Raw genomic sequence first — 17,622 nt, 5'->3', positions numbered from 1 at the left:
CCTGTGACCCCTCTCCTCCTTCCCCATTCCCCACCAATATGTCATTTCTGGCTCAAGAGTAAGGTCTATCAATTTTTCCATGCCTCTTTTGTATACATATATATGGGTTAAAAAAACAGGGTTCTGGAAAAAGGGATCATGTCAGATCATGAGAAAAATCTGAGGTCCACTTCATTAGAGGAGATCATAGACCCTTTAAAAAGTGTCAGTGGCTCAGAGTTCAGCCTCATTCTTTTTTATTGTATGTCAGACTATTTTAATCCCCATTCAGGAAATCCCAGAACTACAGTCACTACTCCCTGGCTCCCCAGGATATTAAAAAAAATGCAGTAATATATCCAGGGGTGGGGAACATCCGGCCCTTGGGCCACAGCAACTGCAAGTGGGACTCAAAATTCTATAAATCTACCTTTTTAGGGCAGAATTAATTTAATGTTTGACCCCATATAGCAGGCTAATTTTTTAGGTTGATTAATTTTTATATAGTCCCTGAATGACAATATAAATATCCAAAAGGTCTTTGGTAGAAAAGAGGTTCCCCCATCCCTGCTCTACACATCTTTAATGTTTTAGAAAGAAAAACTGAAAGGTTTTCCTAAAGATCTTTCATACATACAGTCAATAATTTCTGTTACCTAGCCTGGAACAAGCTATGCTTCCTGTCCATAATCTGAGGACCTGCCTATAAACAAGGATCTCTAAGTCAAACAGAAGGAAGAACATGACAACAGCTCTGCATTGGTTGTGGACCTACCGCCCATGGATTTCCACCTACCACCTTTATCTTTAAGAAGAAAATGAATATTTTCTTATCTAGATCTCCCACCTGAAGGGTTAGACATTCATTTGTTAGGAGTCATGTTTGCTCTCTCTCATAGATGCATCTAGGATTCTCTAATTCTGTAATTACTCAAGTGGGCAGACTCCCCTTGACGTGACCGAGCCATCTTTTTTTAGGGAGGGTATTATGGGGAGGATTTCCTAAAACCCTTCTCTCCCATGCCTAAGCCAGAAGATGTACAAGGCGGAGGTGGGGAAAGGAAATGTCAACTTTCTCTTACCCAAAACCCATCATAGGACTTTATGCATGTGGTTGTGCCATTATGTCCAACCTTTTATGACCCCATTTGGGATTTTCTTGGCAAAAAACAATGAAGTGGTTTCCTATCTCTTTCTCCAGCTCATTTTACAGATGAAGAAACTAAGGCAAACATGGTAAAGTGACCTGCCTAGGGTCACACAGCTAGGATGTGTCTGAGACCAGTTTTGAATTCTAGAAGATGAATCTTCCTGACTTCAGGCCCCACACTGTGCCACCTGGTCAGTCACCTTATCCATAGAAGATGCTTCAATAAAAGTTTATGAATTTTATTAGCAGGTCTAACGTGGTTCTGGGAAGGAGCAGGAGGGAGTGGGAGAGAGGTCTCAGTTTGGGTCAGCTTATTTCAAAAGTCAGAGGACTATGATTTCATAATAGAATGATGAATAGCTCCCTTCTGTGTTATTTTGACTTCCCAAATCAAAAAGAGGAAGGTAGGATCTCCTCACCTAAATTTTTTTTTAAATTTAAGGCAATGGGAGGCAGCTAAGTGGTGCAGTAGATAAAGCACCAGCCCTGGAATCAGGAGTACCTGGGTTCAAATCCGGTCTCAGACACTTAATAATTACCTAGCTGTGTGGCCTTGGGCAAGCCACTTAACCCCATTTGCCTTGCAAAAACTTAATAAAAAAAAAAATTTAAGGCAATGGGGTTAAGTGACTTGCCCAAGGTCATACAGCTAGATAATTCAGTATCCGAGGCCACATTTGAACTCAGGTTCTCCTGACTCCAGGGCCAGTGCCCTATCCACTGTACTACCTAGCTGCCCCCTTAAATGTCCTTAAGAGCAGTAGGAGGGTGGGGGTGGACAAAGCCAGGTAAAGGTAGATGATTCTTACCTAGACTGAAACTGGTTTGCTCCACACACACCTGACTTGGACTGCCTCACCTCTGAAAAGACCCTGAGCTCTCCTTTATCATCTAAATCCAAATTTCCTCCATATCAGCCTGTATAGGAGCTTTGAGATCATAAGCCTTCCAGGATAAAGATCAAGTCCCCGCAGTGGATGGACCCCACCCAGTCCCAGGCTCAAACTCACTAACTAACCAGCCACTCACCTTGATGGCTTCCTTTATTTCATAGACATCATAAAGGACCGGGGTCTTCATCATAGCCAGGATGGTCTTCTCAAAATTCCCTGAGAGTTCTGACTTGAGATCTTTGATGAGGTCCTGGTTGGAGAGGAAGGACAGACCCACGAGAAGTCAGAAAGGCAGCATAACGAGAGCATCACAGACACAGAACTGGAAGGGATGATTATCAGAAGCTGAGCCCACAGATGGAGAAACTGAGGTCTACTAGAGTGGCTCAGGTTGAAAGCATAAAAAGTAGGATTTGAACTCAAAGCTTTTGAGCACAATCAGTACTTCTCCCATTTTCACACACTGCCTCCCTGCCCTAGCTTCCAACAGCCCTGACTTTCAAAACATTGACTTATCCTCTACTTCTTTAAAAAATCACTTGATACAAAGTTGAAAGAATCAATAGCCATATCCAGAGAAAGGATTGTGGAGTTTGAACAAAGACCAAAGACTATTTACCTTTAATTTAAAATTTTTTTAAAATTATTTCTTATACTTTATTTTTTTTTCTATGATTTCTCTCTCATCACACTGAACTTAGATCAATGTACACCATGGAAACAATATAAAGACTAACAGACTGTCTTCTGTGGGGGGCGGGGGGAGGGAAGCAAGATTGGGGAAAAATTGTAAAATTCAAAATAAATAAATACATTTTTTAAAAAAAGAATGACTTGAATTTTGATGTTTTATTATTTAATAACTCTTCCAAGTTTTATATTCAATAGCCATAAAAACTATGAAGTCACTAAGATCAATATTAATGGCCCAGTCTCACAGATAATATAATTGAGGCCCCAAAGGGTTAAAAGACCTGAATTTGGGAAGATGGTTGAGTTGGCAAACCTCAACTGGGCATCAAGCCTACTTTACTTCATTGTAAGATCTCAAATGAGACAATATTTATAAAAGGGCTCATCATAGTGCCCAGAACATAGCAGAACTTAAATTCTTATTTCTCTCCATCTCCCACTGCCCTTGTTTTTTTCCTCTAAGAAGGGTGAGAAGCTTTTGAATTCGCAGCAGTCCAACACTCACAACACTTTTCTCATAAAGTTGATGACTGTAGAGCCTTAATCTTTGTAAATAGTAACTATCATTACTTTTTGTCTTTGGAAAGAAGGGAGAGAGAGAGAGAGAGAGAGAGAGAGAGAGAGAGAGAGAGAGAGAGAGAGAGAGAGAGAGAGAGAGAAGAGTTAAAGACAGATGGAGAGGCACATAGAGAGAGATGGAGACTGAGACAGAGATCAGAGAGAGAGAGAGAGGGAGACACAGAGAGAGATAGAGACAGAGTCAATGACAGGTGGAGAGGCAGAGAGAGACACATAGAGAGACAGAGAGAGAGAGAAACAGAGAGAGAGAGAGAGAGAAAGGAAAGATGGAAGGAAGGACAGACAGAAAGGAGGAGGATAGGAATGCATCTCTATCTATCCATCCATCCTCTGTGTCTATCACATTTAAAGAAAGACAAAGGAATAGAAACAATATCTCCACCCTTCAATTCTATCGAGGACTCAAGGCTTTCTTTCTGAAGGACCAGATATTCAATTCAAAATGGCACTGCCCCCTAAGGAGACCACTGATTCAATAAGCAAAATGAATCAAATGGAAAGAGCTGGAAATTGGGATTATTCCCATAACCACAGCCTGGGCACTTTTCTCAGGCGCCAAGTTTGGGATGGGCAGAAGACTGACTGGGAAGGGAGATGGCCATGTCCATAGTGTTTTGGGTAATGGGGAATGCTGGTTTCTGGAGGGCTGGTGCCCGGGGTGGGGGATAGGGGCTGGCATCACAGGGCTTTTTCCAGACTTGCCTTCCCATAGGCGGTTTTGAAGGAAAGCAGGATCTGTTGTCTCTGCTTATTGGAGCGACTCCCAAGACAGTCAATGATGGCCTGCTCATCGGTCCCTAGGCGAGAAAGCAAGTGGCCATGAGGGTGTCAGAGGTGCAGGCCATTTTTGCAGGCACAAATGACCTTCCCAGAGCCCCGTCACTCCTTCACCTCATCGTTTCATTTTCATTTCCCTACTTCCATCCCCCAGAGCCACCTTCTGGGTCAAGCCTGGCCTCCATGTTCCTCCCCACAAAGGACAGGAGTGGTCTTTAGGTCTCTGAACTCAATTCAAAGTCGGCAAGGACAAGCCCCCCCTTTCCATCCAAGGTCTAGCTCCCCACCTCCCAGGACACTCACCGAACCCTTTCATGGCCTTCCGCAGGACTTCTGCGTCCCTCAGGGGATCAAAGCCCGGAGCATCTGTGATGGTGCCTCGTTTCCCAAACTAACCAAGAGGAGACAAAATTGTGAAGAGACTTCTCAGGCCTCAGAACTCCCGAGGCCAGACACAGATCCAAAGTCACCTGTCAATCTCTACCTCTGCCAACTAAGGAAGAGTCACTCAGGTGGCAAGTGTCGGAGGTGGAAATGAAGCCCATGGCACCGCCCTGACTCTCCATTCGATATCCCATCTTTATTTTTTTAAGGTTTTTTTTTTTTTGCAAGGCAATGGGGTTAAGTGGCTTGCCCAAGGTCACACAGCTAGGTAATTATTAAGTGTCTGAGGCCGGATTTGAACTCAGGTACTACTCCAGGGCCGGTGCTCTATCCACTGCACCACCTAGCTGCCCCTTGATATCCCATCTTAAGGCCAAGCTGGCAAAATGGGGCACATTCAGCAAAGGACAATCAAAGGGTAAATTGTCTGGAAGCTAAGTTCTAGGAAATATGGTCAAGGAAGCCCACAGAAGAAGAGATCTGGGAAGGGGTCATAGTTTCTGTCACCTGTGATGGAGGGACAGCCGGAGTCACTGATCCTGAGAATCCAGGGTAGGTTGGCATCGGATGCTGCTGTCCAGGGGGTGGCATTGGCTGCTGGCTAGGTGGTGGCATTGGCTGTTGCCCCGGATAGGTCATTGGTGGCTGACCAGGATAGGCCCCTGGAGCCTGCTGCCCAGGAGGAGGCATGGGTTGGCCTGGCACAGGACCCCCGGGGTATCCTGGGTAAGCAGGCATTCCTGAAGGTGGGTTTCCTCCAGGAGGTGGGTACATTCCATAAGGTGGCACCGGTTGCTGGGCAGGAGGGGGCTGCCCAAAGCCCCCAGGAGGCATGGGTGGGAAGCCTCCTCCAGGAGCTCCAGGATACATGTTTGGCATGCTGGGCCCTCCAAATGTCCCTGAAATGTTAGAAGCCTGAAAAACCACAAACAACAATATCACTATTCAATTGACGAGGGATTTCAAATACACAGCCTCAAAAAAACACACCATAAAAACTTAAATCATCACCAAAGAGAGTAGGCTCAGACTGAGACCTGGTGGGAATTTCTAGCTAACAATTAGTCTCAGATAAAGAAGCCCCTCTCTCCTTGAAAACAAATCTCACCTCTCATCTCATTCATTTGTCGCATGCCCCATTTCCACCAAACCAACCCCAAGTTTGGGTCTCTCTCCCTCTCCAGACCAAGCCGACAAATAGTCTGATGTTACCTCTGGGACCTTGGACAAAGCACTTAAGACCCCCAAGCTTCAGTTTTCTGACCTGTGAGGACTGCAAGGCTTCTGAGGCCTTGTTCGGCTGTACCTCAAGGATCCTCCAACACTCCTAGAGCTACAATACCAAGATGCCTTGGCTCCCTTGGCTATGACAGACACTTCCCCCAAAAGTTCCAATACACCCCCCAGAAAACGGGTGCTCAGTTCATACTGGCTGCCTGAATGACACACCCGGCCAAAGTCACAGACCCAAAACCACATGTGCATTTTCCCCACTTCTGCCCAAGTAAACCCAATTCTCTACCATTTCACCCTGAAGGAGCAACACTTACCATTCCTGAAAGATAATCCTGGTTGAACTGTCCGGCGTAGTTGGCTATATTGTCCAGCCCAATGGGTGGCATGGTGGTGGAGGGGTAGGCGGTGCCCCCCCAGGCATTACCACCTGAAATACATCGGCAAACCCCCCATCAGACCAGGGCTGACCCTCTGATGCGAACAGAAAAGCCCCCCCAATAATGAGCCCTGCCCAACCCTCCCCAGGGTAAGAGGGCAAGCAACCCATGGGAGCAGTCAACCAGGGCTGACCCTCCGCTGCTGTCCAAAGCTGAAAAGGTCAGGCAGCTCGGTGGTGCAGTAGATAGAGCATGGGCCCTGGAGTCAGTCAGACCTGAGTTCAAATCCGGCCTCAGACACTTAATAATTACCTAGCTGTGTGGCCTTGGGCAAGCCACTTAACCCCAGTGCCTTGCAAAAGCAAAAAAACAAAACAAACTCGAAAAGGTCAAGAAATGAAGGAAAAATAAACATAGAAGCCCCCAACAAGGAGCCCTGCCCTCCTGTTAACCTGGGGAGCAAGCAGTCTTTTGTAGCAGTACAGTATAAACCGTTCCTCAAACATTTCCCAAACATAAAACTTTAAAAACTCGGGCCATAAAAAGAATATCTTTCCAAGTTAGAAAAAGACAGACAAGATCCTATAAACAAGGATCTAGGCTAAAAACCGGCAGCAGAATTGAAGGAAGATGCAACTGGAAGGCAATTCTAGTCTAGATTAGGATCAGTCTAGCTAAGTTGGAGAATTATCTCCAGTTTTCAATTTATCCCTCCCCCTTACATAGTTTTATAGAATAACAGGATTATTGAAGTTAGGGCTGGAAAGGTTGAAAGAGTAAGAACAAATGAAAAATGCTTTTCTTTGTTTTTTTTGGCATTTTTGTAAGGCAATGGGGGGTAAGTGACTTGCCCAAGATCACACCGCTACTATGTATCAAGTGTCTGAGTCCTGATTTGAACTCAGGTCCTCCTGACCTCAGGGGTTGATGCCCCCCAAAATGCATTATAAAGAGTTTATTATATATCTCACACTATTCCAACCCCTGCATTTTTCAGACAAGAAACCACAGACCCTTGGAGATGGAAGTGACTAGTCATCCATAGTCACAGAGGTCTGAGTAGCAGATTTTCAAAATTTAAACATCGGCCTCCCCCAAGAAGCCCTCTCTGACCCCCCCCATGTTTTTTTTCTTTTCTATCTGGCCTATAATTAATAATATGTGAATGTGTTTGGAAGCAAGGACTATTTATTTTATTTTCTTAGTTGCATTCCTAGCATCAAACAGAATATCTTACACTAGAAGCTTGATAAATCTTTGCTGATTGATTGATTGATTATCCTCGAGTGCTTTGGGGGGACAGCTAGGTGGTGCAGTGGATAAAGCACTGGCCCTGGAGTCAGGAGTACCTGGGTTCAAATCCGGTCTCAGACACTTAATAATTACCTAGCTGGGTGGCCTTGGGCAAGCCACTTAACCCGTTTGCCTTGCAAAAACCTTAAAAAAAAAAAAAGTGCTTTGGGGCACAAATCTGTCATTCTCCCTTTTGTTCTACTCTTATTTCCACCACCAATGAACCATTTATATAGTTAGGAGGACTCTAACAAGGAAAACTATCTCCCTCTTTTGCTTAACCCTGATGAATATAGCAGGTGCTTAATAAAGGATCATTATGATTTTTGCTTGTCTCATATCTTTGGTTACAGAATCAAACTAAAATTTTTTAAATTTAAAATTATTTTAAAAACTACCAATTATCAAGAAAATGATCAATTAAGTAAATATTTACACCATGATATAGGTATCTTTAAAGACAAACAGAAATGAAGAGCACCCCTCATTCATTCCTACTGGTCTCGGGTTTCTGTAACTCTGGAGGTTGTCCGCCTGCCAAAAAGCTTCCAAAAATCACATGCTCTCCCACACCAAGTCTAGAAATAAAATATTTGGAAAGATGTGGAAGGGGGCGGAGGAAAGAATTTGGATCAGTGATTTCATTGGTAGGGAATCCCCAGTGCAGACACTCCCTCAAAGTGAACCAGATAGTCATCGGGTCCCCTGGCGGGGTGATGAAGTATTGTGTGTCAGAGGAAGAGGAGTCCAGGGAGTCCTGGCTCCAAGGCTGAGCCCGGTCCACTCTGCCACACTGTAGACATCAAATCCAGACTCAAATGTTTTTGAAGTTTTGAGGCAGGCTTTTAAAAAAATGTAAACACTTGAACAATCGTCAAAGCTTTAGGTCTTGCTGTTTATGAGAACTACTTAAGACTGTAAGTTTCTGGTATTTTTAAAATCTTTTAATATCCAAGATTTTTTAGCTGCATACTTTCTTTGAATAGCGTACAATATATTTAGAAAATTTAAAAGATATCTTGATGAACACTGTTGATGATTTGTGGCTGTTGTTCAGATGTTTTTCGGTTGTGTCTAACTCTGTATGACTCCACTGGGGTATTCTTGGCAGAGAAACTGGACTGGTTTATCATTTCCTTCTCCAGTTTATTTTACAGATGAGGAAACTGAGGCAAACAAGGTTATGTAACTTACCCATGGTCAGAGCTGGCAAGTGTCTGAACTGTGTTAATGTTTTACTCAACAAAATGTGCAAATTATTTTTTAAAGGGTTGTTCTACTTTGAAAAAGAACAACCAGGAGATAATTTTTTTTTTCTCTCAATGGAACAGATCTCCAATTTTAGGAGGAAAATCAGAAAAGTATCATTTACTGGAAAGTATACTGTGTTGGAATCTACTCTTTGTAAGGCTATGTGATCCAATATTTACTGAGTGCCTCGTCCTTGTTTTTGTCAAACCGACCCATTCACAAGATCTTGGCATTCTTTCTCTTAAAAATTGAGCAAGGTTTTAATCTTTTTAATCTACTCTCACCATGATGTTTTCTTTTTAAGTGGAAATGCACATTGGAATGTCACCTAACCCTGATTGCCTCCAGTTCCAGATTTGACCCCTGGAACCCAGATGGCTCTAGAGGAGCCAGTGAGACTGGTGACTTAGCCCAGCAACCCTTCACTGAAATACAATTTATTTGCCTATCATGATATCACCTCCCTGATGTCACGATCTTCTTTGAGAAGGACAAACAACAAATGGAAATGCAAAAGAGTTGGGTTCATTAAAAAAAAAACATCGGTGGAAGCTCCTAATTCTAGACCAAGTTCTATTAACAAATTCTCAAGTAATCTGAACTTTATAGGACTATTAGCTCAGTTATTCAGAAAACAATGATTTTATGAATCTATTCTCAGACAATTTATGCTATTTTATGCTATTTTCCAGAATGGACATTTCTTAACTCCCATCAGTTGACAAGGGACCAAGGAATCTGGTGGTAATCTGATCCAATCATTCACCTTTTTTTTTTTAGGTTTTTGCACGGCAAATGGGGTTAAGTGACTTGCCCAAGGCCACAGCTAGGTAATTATTAAGTGTCTGAGGTCAGATTTGAACCCAGGTACTCCTGACTCCAGGGCTGGTACTTTATCCACTGCACCACCTAGCCACCCCCAATCATTCACCTTTGAAGTCCTTCATCACCCTGCTTATGTTCCTATGCAATCTCCACCTAAAATGTCACAAGGCTTGACTCTTCCCAAGCCCTTGTGATACAGTTGAGTCACTAAATTGAGTACTCATCCATCCATCCAATTGAGCAACAAAGACCATTCCGCATCACTTGGATTCCACATCTAATGGATTCATCCAAGATGGCAGCTCATATGTGAAAAAAAGAGACTCATCACAGGCCACTATTCCAAATAGAAAAGTTATAGGGTGGGTTTAGGGTCCTCAACTAAGGGTGAGAAGGAGATTGGAGTGGATGATCTCTAAGGTCCCTTTTCAATTATGAAATTTCAAGATTTCAAAGTCCCAGGCAACCGGAGGATTCCCAGAAAGATGTTGAGAGTTCTATGTTGGAATGGAAGCAGTTGGCATTTTCTCACCTACCCCAGCAAGCCAATACCACAATATCCCTACTTCCTCCCCTTTTCATGGGTTCCCTGGTGTTTTCTTTCTGATTAATGACAAAGCTCTATTCTAGGGGGGAAAAAAAACAGTAGAGGTAAAAGACTTAGATACTGGAAATTTGAACAGGGCAAAAGAATATTTTTTGCCTTGTATGTAAAACAAGAGATCAGATACACTGAGATTGATGTATGGGGTATGAGCTAAAACCTCTGGAATCTGTTACTGATTCTGCCCTTTGCAGCTGAGTCTTTCTCAAGGAGAGGGCAAACACTCTGGAAGCAGAGCCTTGTTCCTACCATATCATGATCATTTCATAAATGCTAGTCATTCATTCATCCTATAACCTCTAGGTAAATGAATCTGCAAAGACCCTAGAAACTAAAACAAACTAAAAGGAAAGTCTCCTTTTCATCTCCGGTGGTGGTATGATCATTCAGCAAATGGCACATCCAGACTTGGGGTGCTTCTGTCCAGGGGGACCCAGAGGTAGAAAAGGAAGGAAAATAATACTTATCCCCTGGCTTCTGAGTGGCTGAGGCATACTGTCAAATACCTTTGGTGTGTTTTCCCTTTATTTTGTGGCTGCTATTCTCACACCCCAGTTTCCTGCTCTCCCCACCCCATCTGATTCTATTTCATTTCCCTCTGTTGTGTCTCAATATCCACTCATTGTGGATGTGGTGGTATTGGGAAAGATGGAGGGGGGGGGGGAGAAAAGACAGAATTACTAAGAAGATGATGGTCAACCCAAATTTACCTGGGGCAGCTGGTGGGTAGCCACCTCCGGGAGGAGGGTAACCTGGATAGCTCATTTCTTAGACCTGAAATGAAAAGAGAAAAAACATTAAGTCTTCTTCTCCTCCCACTTTACTTGTCCAAGTCCTCTGAGGGTTGACACTCTATACACTCTGCCCAAGGATCCTTCAAGAAGGAGAAAAGGCACCAGACTGGGGGATTATCAGCGTCTGAACAGACCACATCATGCATGAGAGTACAGGCTAGTGGTCCTTGGTTCAGGAGGCGTGGGGAAGTCTGCTTTGACAGTATAGTTTGTCCAAGGAATCTCTGTTGAAAAATATGACCCGCAGGGGCGGCTAGGTGGTGCAGTGGATAGAACACTGGCCTTGGAGTCAGGAGTACCTGAGTTCAAATCCAGCCTCAGACACTTAATAATTGCCTAGCTGTGTGGCCATGGGCAAGCCACTTAACCCCATTGCCTTTCAAAAACTAAAAGTATATATATGTATATATATATATATATATATATATATAAAACCCTACAATGAAGACTCCTATAGAAAACAAGTTGAAGTTGATTGCCAACAATGTATGCTTGAAATCCTTGCTACAGCAGGGACAGAGCAATTTACAGTATACAAAGAATGGCCAAGGGTTTGCACTAGCATATTCTATGACAGTTGAATCCATCTTAATGACTTACAGGACTTGAGGGAACAGATCCTACAAGTTAAAGATATAGAAGATGTTCCAATGATTTTAGTTGGCAATAAATGTGACCTGGAAGATCAGCAAGACAGCAAAGTCAAAGATTGACGTTAATGAAATATTTTATGACCTGCTCAGATGAATAAATAGAAAAACACCATTTTTCTGGAAAAGAAGAAACCTAAAAAGATATGCTGCCTGCTGCTTTAGACCCCGCCATGTAGCAGCAGCTCTGAGCCAGATTCCAGGAATGAAGAAATGTTGCCTAATTGCAAAGGGCGAGCATTCCTGACTTCAAAAAATACATTAATTAATTAACAACATACATGAAGAGGCTTCTGTTGTTTTATATGTATGTGAAGAATCTAGATTTTATAATGGTTTGCACAAGTTCCCTGGAGAAAAAAAAAATTGCTCTGTGTATCTCTTGGAAAAATAATGCAATAGTATTTCTTTTGCAAAAGTAAATATAACATGTGAAAATAAATATACTTGATTCTTAATATAATTATACAAAGGAGCTTGGATGCATTTCAAATGTTAGGTGTTAGGGACTGTTGTGTGTGGGGAATACTGTAAATCTTCATCACCTGGTGCCCCTGAGCATCAGAACGTTGTTTTGCTAAAGTGCTGTGGGAGTGGAGACTGTAGACTGGAAAGGATATTTAAGCATTTATATTTTGGTAAATAAATGGAGACCTTGGTGTACAAAGGGAGAACTTGTCTCTTGTCTCCCACCCCCATCAAGGCTCACCTGGGGAAAGGATAAGAGAGTCTGGAAAGGGACTCAACACTTAGGTATTGCTACTCTAATCAAACAATTTCATAGAGTTTTAAATCATAATTCCTCCCCATCAAGCACATTATGTCTATGTGAGAGATATAGAATATGAAATGTCCCCACAAACTCACAGCAGCAAATAACTTTCTTGAGTCATTGACTTCATTTTATATTTAATAATTATGGGGGACGAAGCCAATTTGGCGACAGGAGAGAACCGCCTCTTGGGTGCTCTCGAACAAAATTTATAAGCTAAGGACTAACTACATTTTCGAGAGACAGAACCCAGAGGGACCCAGGGAGGCAGTTCTCCTACTCAAGGTAACCTGAAGAGCGGAAAGGTTCTGCTCCCCCAGAGGGGCGGCCCTCCAAGGCGAAAGAACTTCAGCCTCCCAGAGGCAGCCCCAGGGCGCTGGGAGCTGGCAGGAGAGTCTCCTGAGCTGCACCCCGGGGGAGCACCAGGCACAAAGTGGGGGAACAGCGGGGGACCTCTGCCAGAGCACATGAAGCCCAGCCCTCAGGGCACACAGCAAGCAGCGTGGCCAAGGCAGTCCAGATCCAGGAACAGAAGCAGGTGGAGCCGGTAAGCAGGAGCCCCCAGGGCATGAGCCCATTGAACCTAGGGAGGGGAGTGAAGAGAGAGAGACTGCCCAGCTCTGTCCTCTGCCCCTGAACAGGACTCTGGGGCTCTGACCACATTCAGATCCTGATCCCAGCCTAGGCCCCCCCATAGAACAGCAGGCCCCCCCACCTCAGCCCCGTGGCAGAGGGGGGTCACTTGTGGTCATTCACAGACCAGGAGGGAGGACAGAGCCTCATACACTGAGATCCTTGTGGGAGTGTCCCAAAAGCTCAGGAAGCACCCCCAAACCAGGTACAGGCTGGAGAAATAAGTAAGCAGAGATAAAAAGAGAAACACCATTGAGAAATACTTTGCCTGTGATCCCAAGAAGGATCAAAACATTCAGTCTGAAGATGAGGAAGCACAAGCTCCTGCATCTAAAGACTCCAAGAAAAACAGAAATTGGGCTCAGGCCATGACAGAGCTCAAAAAAGACTTTGAAAATCAAGTGAGAGAGAAGAAAAATTGAGAAAATAAATGAGAGATTCAGGAAAAACATGAAAATGAAATCAGCAGCTTAATCAAGGAGATCAAAAAAAAAATGCTGAAGAAAATATCATGTTAAAAACCAGCTTGGGTCAAATGGATAAAACAGTTCAAAAAAGTTATTGAGGAGCAGAATGCTTTTAAAAAGCAGAATTGGCCAGATGGAAAAAGAGATAAGAAAGCTCTCTGAGGAAAACAAATCCTTCAGACAAAGAATAGAACTCAGGGAGATTGCTGATTTTACGATATCAGGACTCAATACTTCAAAACCAAAAGAATGAAAAATTAGAAGAAAATGTGAAACAGCTCATTAAAAAAACAAAAGATATAAAAATTATGGAATATTATTCTGCCATTATATTCTAATTAAAACTGTGCATAATGCTTTGGGAAAAATGGGTCTTTTATAGGAAAAACTGGGATAACTGATTTCTACGGCTTTCAAAGCTAAAATACAGACTATGCTACACCAACTCTAATATTAGTTCTTGTGTTTCACTGTCACAGATTAAATTACAGCTTTGATGTGATTAAATTTTAGTACATTTTCAAAATGAAAAAGGAGAAACGTTATTTTCATTTATACATGTAAGCCTTCTTTCATTCATGCTATTGGGTCATTTTTTGTTTGTTTGCTTTTGTGGGGCAATGGGGTTAAGTGACTTGTCCAAAGTCACACAGCTAAGTGTCAAGTGTCTGTACAAGGTAAAAGTGTATTTTTTGTTCTTGTACAGAAAAGAAATCTACTCTGAGATCAATGTTTGTTGATGAGTGGAAATGTCTGGAATCTGTTATTGAATCTGCCCCTTTGAAGATTAGTTTTTCTCAAAGGAGGGTGAAAACTCTGGAAGCAGAACTGTGTTCCTACGCTATAGTAAATATTCATAAATACTTGTCATTCATTTCTCTATAGAAACAGACTCTAGGGGAATGAATCAGAGGGCAGAGTGCTGGACTGGGAATCAGGAAGACCCAAGTTCAGATCTTACCTCAGACAAACTAGCGAAGTCATTTAAGTGCTGCTTGTCTCATCTATAAAATGAGGACATAAGGACAGCCCCCTTTTTGCCAGGGTTGTTGTCAGGATCAAATGACTTGATATTTGTAAAAAGCTCTGTAAATCTTATAAAAAGAACCAGGTCAATAGTTGCTGTTATAATTTTCATCACACTGTTGGGCATGGCAAACTAGGATGCCCTTATACTAGGAGTGAGCCAGGACAGAAAAAAACTGGTTTCATCCTCATATACTGTGTCATTAATCCCCAGGTAGGCTTCCTTCAAATACAGTGGCTCACACTTCAGATATCTTTTCCTTTTCCCCTTTTCAAGGCAATGGGGTTAAATGACTTGCCCAAGGTCACACAGCTAGGTTAGGTATATTAAATGCCTGAGGCCAGATTCAAATTCAGGTCCATCTGACTCCTGGGTCAGCGCTCTATCTACTGAGCCACCTTTGAAAAAAATTATACAGGTATACTATGAATAATTATTTCACTTAAAAATATCATTAAAATTCTCATATTTCATTGAATTTAAATAAAAATGTCCATTCATTTTTTTCTATCTGCTCTCTTCAACCTTATCACCCTTTTTATTGTCATTCTCTGATCTGAACTAAAGTATTGTACAAACCAGATGGGGGGGTGGGGGAAAGGTTTGGATTAATTTGGACTAATTGGGTCCCTGAGAAACATGTTTTATATACCTGACAGTGGCCTTTTATAAAGGAAGATGACATCAATGTTTGACAAACCATTTCCTGCCCCACAGATTTTGGCTTTTTATTCACTGACCATTCACATTCATGTTCACTTTTGCCTAAGCTAGAACAGTAACTTGGCCCTTCCGGGTGTTTTTGTCTTTAGGGCTACAGAATCCTACTCGAAATACCAGAAGTGGGATGGCTAAGCCAGGGCATACATTCCAAGGCTTAGGGTCTGGTGCTTCAAAGATCCTGTTCCTCCCTAGAACCCCACACCTGTTCTCAGGTACTTTCAGGTCTTGCCTTCCTCCTCAAACAAGACCTTGGTCAGATGCCCTTGTTTTGAGCAGGGATGGATGATGATTAAGGGATGCTGCCCAATGGAGCTCACATGGAGAGTTCCCCCAAACCCCAAAGACGCAGTTAGGTTAGATTCAGGAATTCTGTACCGAGGAAGAATCTGTCCCTTGGCAACATCAGATTCCCCTCTTCTAATCTTAACATCCCCTATAGCCCAGGTGATTTAAGATCAGACCAGACAGGTCCCCAGCTACCCTTCCTTAAGACAAGACTGATCCCCCATTTCTTTAAAAGGCCCTAGACAACAAGCCTGTTGGAATTCTTAGAGAAAATCAGTTGCCTCAAGTCTGCCTAACCTCTGCCTCACCTTCCTCATGCCTCTAGGCCTAACCTGGCCAGGTGACCACACACATACCTGTTCCACCAGCTCCCCAGCCTCAGATCCCACCCCAAACCCCCCTTTCCCCTTCCCTTTCCTTCTTGGCCCAGGTTGTCTGCACCAATGGAGTCCCTTGGAGTTTGCTCAGAATATTTACCTTGCCTTGATCCATAATCAATAAACTCTACAGCTGAATTCTTAAACTGACTTATTAGTTGGCTTTTTGAATCCTTACTCTCCTTCTCAGTTTGTCCTGTTAACCCAACTTGCCTCCTAGCCATCTGGAAAGAGGCCTGGGCTCTCCCTAGAAAATTCAGGTGCCCAATGGCCCTTCCATACAGAATTCACCAGGGAACAGAATTTGGTTGAATTCTATGAATTCTGAGGAAAGAAATGCAAATTGTAAAATGATTCTCCCTGGAAAGTTTAATAAGCTGAGTCATCAAGTCAGGGAAAGGGAGCCCCCCCCCCCCCACACTTCAAGCTTCCTTCTTAGTTAGCCCACACCTACCAGGAGCTGAGCTCCACCAAAAGCATTCTATTCATAAAGGTATTTTAAATCTAGCCTGAGGGATTAAGGGCTCCCCACCCCTCTGGCAACCCATACATACTCTGGGGTTGTTTTTCAAAGTTAAAATTAACTCACACTGGGGTCATTCATTCTGCCTGCAATCTTTTCCTCAGAAGCCCAGTCCTTGTTTAAGATGATGGAGAAAGAGAGGAATACCATAACTTACAAAAGCATTGCAGAGTAAAAGGTAAAGCAACCTCAGATCCAGGCCAACATTTCCTCCAATGAAAGATCCCTCACCATAGCAATCCAGAGAGGCCAGACCTGTTTGATCCATACCAGTAGCAATGGGTTCACTACTTCCAATGGGCCAGCTCCATTACAACAAAAGATTTCTTATATGAAGCTCCCACTGGGCTCCAGGCAACTTCAATTCCCACCCCACCCCACGCCCCCAGCTTCTGGTTCTTCTCATGGAGACAACATAGAATCAAAATAATCGCTCTCCCATAGAATAATCCCCTTCACCTAACACGAAAGGGCAGGGAGCACCAATGGAACAGGCGTCAGACAACTGGGTTTCCAGTTTTCTGCCACCACAAAAAGAAGTTAGGGATATTTTTGAATATATATAGGATTTTTTTTTTTTTGTCTATTTGGAGGGGCAGGGGGTGAGTCTAGCTGTGGGGAAAACTGGATCCAAAGCCACATGCTATTTAATAAATTTTTGTATAAGAGATTCTATGAGGCAGAGGTGAAGAGAGAATGCACTCCAGTCCTAGGAGATGATCATCATCGGAAAAACATGGCAGAGCTCTATGTATGAGAAATGGAGAAAAATGTGGATGGACCACAGGACACAAGAAAGTAAGTAAAGGAGAATGAGGCTGGAACGATCACCTGGGCTCGAGTTGTAATGGGCTTTAAAAGCCAAATAGAGGAATTTATATTTTGTATTCGATGCAATAGGGAGCCCCTGGATTTCAATGAGTAGGGTCATGATATGGTTAGACATGTGCTTAAGGAAAATCCTCAATCAGACTCTTTAGGCCTCAGTTACCCCCCTTGCAAAATGAGGAAACTGGGTTAGAGAAGCTCTAAGGTCCCATGTTCAGCTCTCATCCTTTGATCTAAGACTCTATGCTCCTTGGCTAAAAAGGCTGGGTAAAGTCTCGTTCCTCCCCTCCCCATTTATCAGGCCCACTCAATTGTTTCTAAAGTCTTTTACTACCCTGGAAAGATTAGCATGAATTGATGATGAATGGAGTGAGAAGACCCAGAAGAATATGGTGCACAGTAATAGCAACATTGGGGGATGATAACTATACCAGGCTAGCTTCTTTTCAATAATTCAATGATGAAGGACAACTGGGGATGGAAAGAGTCATCCAGATCCAAA

General features: G+C 43.0%; 1 protein-coding gene across 3 annotated transcripts in view; it reads right to left on the bottom strand.

Annotated features, from left to right (window-relative positions):
* ANXA11 (annexin A11) overlaps nt 1-17,622 on the bottom strand; it is a 48,762-nt gene that overhangs the window by 11,877 nt on the left and 19,263 nt on the right. For all 3 annotated transcript variants that reach the window (XM_074232950.1, XM_074232951.1, XM_074232952.1), the window contains 6 exons: nt 10,752-10,815; nt 6,006-6,118; nt 4,963-5,370; nt 4,375-4,462; nt 3,997-4,091; nt 2,159-2,272 (listed from right to left, as the gene is read on the bottom strand). In XM_074232950.1, coding sequence (XP_074089051.1) covers nt 2,159-2,272; nt 3,997-4,091; nt 4,375-4,462; nt 4,963-5,370; nt 6,006-6,118; nt 10,752-10,806 — 873 coding nt within the window. In that variant the 5' untranslated portion in view covers nt 10,807-10,815. The remainder of the gene's footprint in view (nt 1-2,158; nt 2,273-3,996; nt 4,092-4,374; nt 4,463-4,962; nt 5,371-6,005; nt 6,119-10,751; nt 10,816-17,622) is intronic.

This window comes from Macrotis lagotis, chromosome 4, assembly GCF_037893015.1.
Source record: "Macrotis lagotis isolate mMagLag1 chromosome 4, bilby.v1.9.chrom.fasta, whole genome shotgun sequence".
Classification (NCBI taxonomy): domain Eukaryota; kingdom Metazoa; phylum Chordata; class Mammalia; order Peramelemorphia; family Peramelidae; genus Macrotis; species Macrotis lagotis.
This window is presented reverse-complemented; position numbering and strand designations above follow the sequence as displayed.